General features: G+C 37.8%; 1 protein-coding gene across 1 annotated transcript in view; it reads right to left on the reverse strand.

Moving 5' to 3' along the window:
* Nucleotides 1–297, reverse strand: part of MAP2K4 (mitogen-activated protein kinase kinase 4) — a 70,763-nt gene extending 70,466 nt beyond the window's left edge. Inside the window, exon 1 of the mRNA XM_010843186.1 lies at nt 288–297. Coding sequence (XP_010841488.1) covers nt 288–297 — 10 coding nt within the window. The remainder of the gene's footprint in view (nt 1–287) is intronic.
* Between the last annotated feature and the right edge of the window lie 2,715 nt (nt 298–3,012).

Genomic DNA, 3,012 nt, shown 5'->3' on the forward strand with positions numbered 1-3,012 from the left:
GTACAATGGGGTGGGGGGTGGGCAGGGGTCTAAGTAGTTGCCCACCTCCTCAGGAGCACCTTATGGTTTCCGGACACCCTGGATTCTAGAAATGCTGAAAAGGGATGATGACTACAGTACGAAGCCAACCTGACATAAAGAAAATCACAGCTGCCTGCTTCCTGGGTCAGGCCACAGACCAAGCGCCCAAACCCTCCTTCTACACAGTGGAAGACGCCAGCAGTGGGTCTCCTTACAACTCCAACCTCAGAATTCTGGCGCATGCCTTCAACTGTAAAGTCACTCACAGTACACCATGGCGGCTCTAACATCTAAGCACCTATCTAAGCCTATCCAGACCTTGTATTTTCAATGTACTTAGACAGAGTTCCACAGATTTCCTGCTGGGTTACTTCCTTGAGTTTTCCTGACTTCACCTCTCTCAAACTGCAAAGGAACCCACCTTAATAGAGTAACTCCAGGTTATCTGCATCATTCAGAACTAGTCACTCACAATTAACATTCAGGATCTTGTCAGTCCCCATATGCCCAGTTCCTTTCCTCCCTGTGGCTGGTGACTACCTCACTGACTCCAATTTTATAACTAAGCGCTGAAATACCATCTCACCTCATGCTAGGAAGCCTAGGAAAGAAGAACAAAGGCTGCCTGTCGCCAGGTCGATTAAAACCCACTTTCACCAGGGCAAATCCCTCAGTTTAAATGTCTGTTCCCTTATCTAAGAAAGGGGACCATGCCCATCTACCCTTAAAGAGAGCTTATGAGCATCAACTTAAGTAAAGACGGTGGAAAAAGAGCTGTGATAACTATTAGTTTTCCTTCTTAACTTTAAATCTGAATTATACTTCCTCAGATTGTATCACGTGGGCTGTCCAGATCTCCATCTGAATTATGTGCAATGGAGTTGATCTGATTTCCAGACCCCTAAAAATAAGAAAAACTCTATGGGCCCAAGTCAATTCAAGCTTCTCAAATCAGGTAACAGAAACAGAACAGGAAAAGAGAAATTTACAAAAAAAGAAATATGACTTAAAATACAGGGTTCTCTAATACATCACTTTAAACAAGTGTCAATATACAGTCTGATAAGGGACATTAAGGAAAACGTGAGAAAATAAGTATCTTGAGAGCATTATGTTTTTCTACTTTCTTAAATTTAATACTAGGGTTACTCTCCTTTTTAAGGAACATAGAGAAACACATCACGTGCTTTGAGGGGGCACCAATTTCCTGAGCTGAGTTTTATTTTTCAGGTCATGTCAAATAAACGGTGAGAGAAAGTGTGTTCCAACACACTAGGAAAGGCAAGCCACTCCAAAGTCTGGAACCTTATCCTTGTGCACCATTCAGTGTTTTTAAATTAGGATTAAGGCACACTCCTCTGGTAAATGGTAAAGACAGAAAGACGGTCAAATAGAATCACAATTAGGGCATTTCATACTAATTTTGTATATGCAAATATTACTGGGAGAAAAAAGTATACTGATTCAAATTTTCACTTTTCCTCAACAGATATGTTTCATTACACTTGTAAGTTTTGTGTGTGTGTTTGTGTTTTCTTTCTGTAAAATTTTTAACGAGGTATAATTGACATAACGTTCTATTAATTTCCAGTATACAACTAGATTTGATGTTTGTACAAATTGAGAAATGATCACCACACAATAAGTCAAATTAACATTCATCATCATACATAAAAAAACTTTCCTGTGATGAGAACTTTTAAGATCTACTCTATAAGCAACTTTCAAATATGCAATACAATATTATTAACTATGGTTGCTATGCTGTGCGTTATTTTGTATATTTTTTAAAAGCAGAATCAAGTTATCTTTTTACTTAAATTGACATTTGTAAAATGTTCAGCTGAGGGTAAATGGGTAAGGAATGGGCTAGTCTATAAGTTTTCTGTTATACAAACATATATGTTATACATGTATTATACATGTTATACATGTTATAAGAGACTCAAAAAAAGAAAAATTGCCTAGATAAGCACATTAACAGAATCAGAGGCACCTATAACATATAATTTATAACCATTTCCTGTAACAAGTACTTTACAGATGTCTCTGTTTTTCACACACACTTACAGATTCTAACTATTCTAACCATTTTTAAAAACTGACATTTCTCAGCTACCCAAGTAAAGTTTAAGATGTTTTATTTTTCCCTGCTTTAAGTTTTCCATAATAAATTTCTCGTTTTTTAAAATGTATTAATTTTTAAGGGGCTACTAACTAAAGCATTTAACAAACCATGTTTAATAACAATCCTTACATACGTATGTGTGCGTGCATGCTAAGTCGCTTCAATCGTGTCCAGCTCTTTACGACCCTATGGGCCACCAGCCTCCTCTGTCCATGGGATTCTCCAGGCAAGAATACTGGAGTGGGTTGTCATGCCCTTTTCCAGGGGATCTTCCCGACCCAGGGATAGAACCTGGGTCTCTTAGCCTCCTGCACTGGCAGACGGGTTCTTTACCACTAGTGCCACCTGGGAAGGCCCTTTATGTACATGTAGAGATTTTATAATTTTCAAAGCACTTTCATAAGCATTAATCTAATAATGTGATTCTCACAACAGGCCTGTAAGTATTATCCCTACTATAACAAATGAGAAACAGATGAGTTCAGAAAAGGTCAGTAATTTTGCCAAGGTCACAGAGCTTGTACATGGCAGAGCAGTTACCTGAACTCAGGAAGAATACTCATCGAGAACATTCTAAATAGAAATGCTCAATAATGAAAAATGGAAATAAACAGTTCACAGAAAAGGGTAGAACCCAATGATAATGAAGCTAAAGAAACTCCACGATGAGGGGTTAGGAACTCATCTGCTAATAATGAAAGAGACAATTAATTAGACCATAATAAGTAAGAGCATTGTTGCTATTAACAATGATAATGCCTAATATCATTGATATGCCTAATATGTATTGATCACATACTTAACAGTATGTCAGGCCCACGCTGTATCTGCATTCTAGAAGTTCCTGTAAAGTAATCTGTATT

This window comes from Bison bison, unplaced genomic scaffold (genome assembly GCF_000754665.1).
Source record: "Bison bison bison isolate TAMUID 2011002044 unplaced genomic scaffold, Bison_UMD1.0 scf7180017864180, whole genome shotgun sequence".
Lineage (NCBI taxonomy): Eukaryota > Metazoa > Chordata > Mammalia > Artiodactyla > Bovidae > Bison > Bison bison.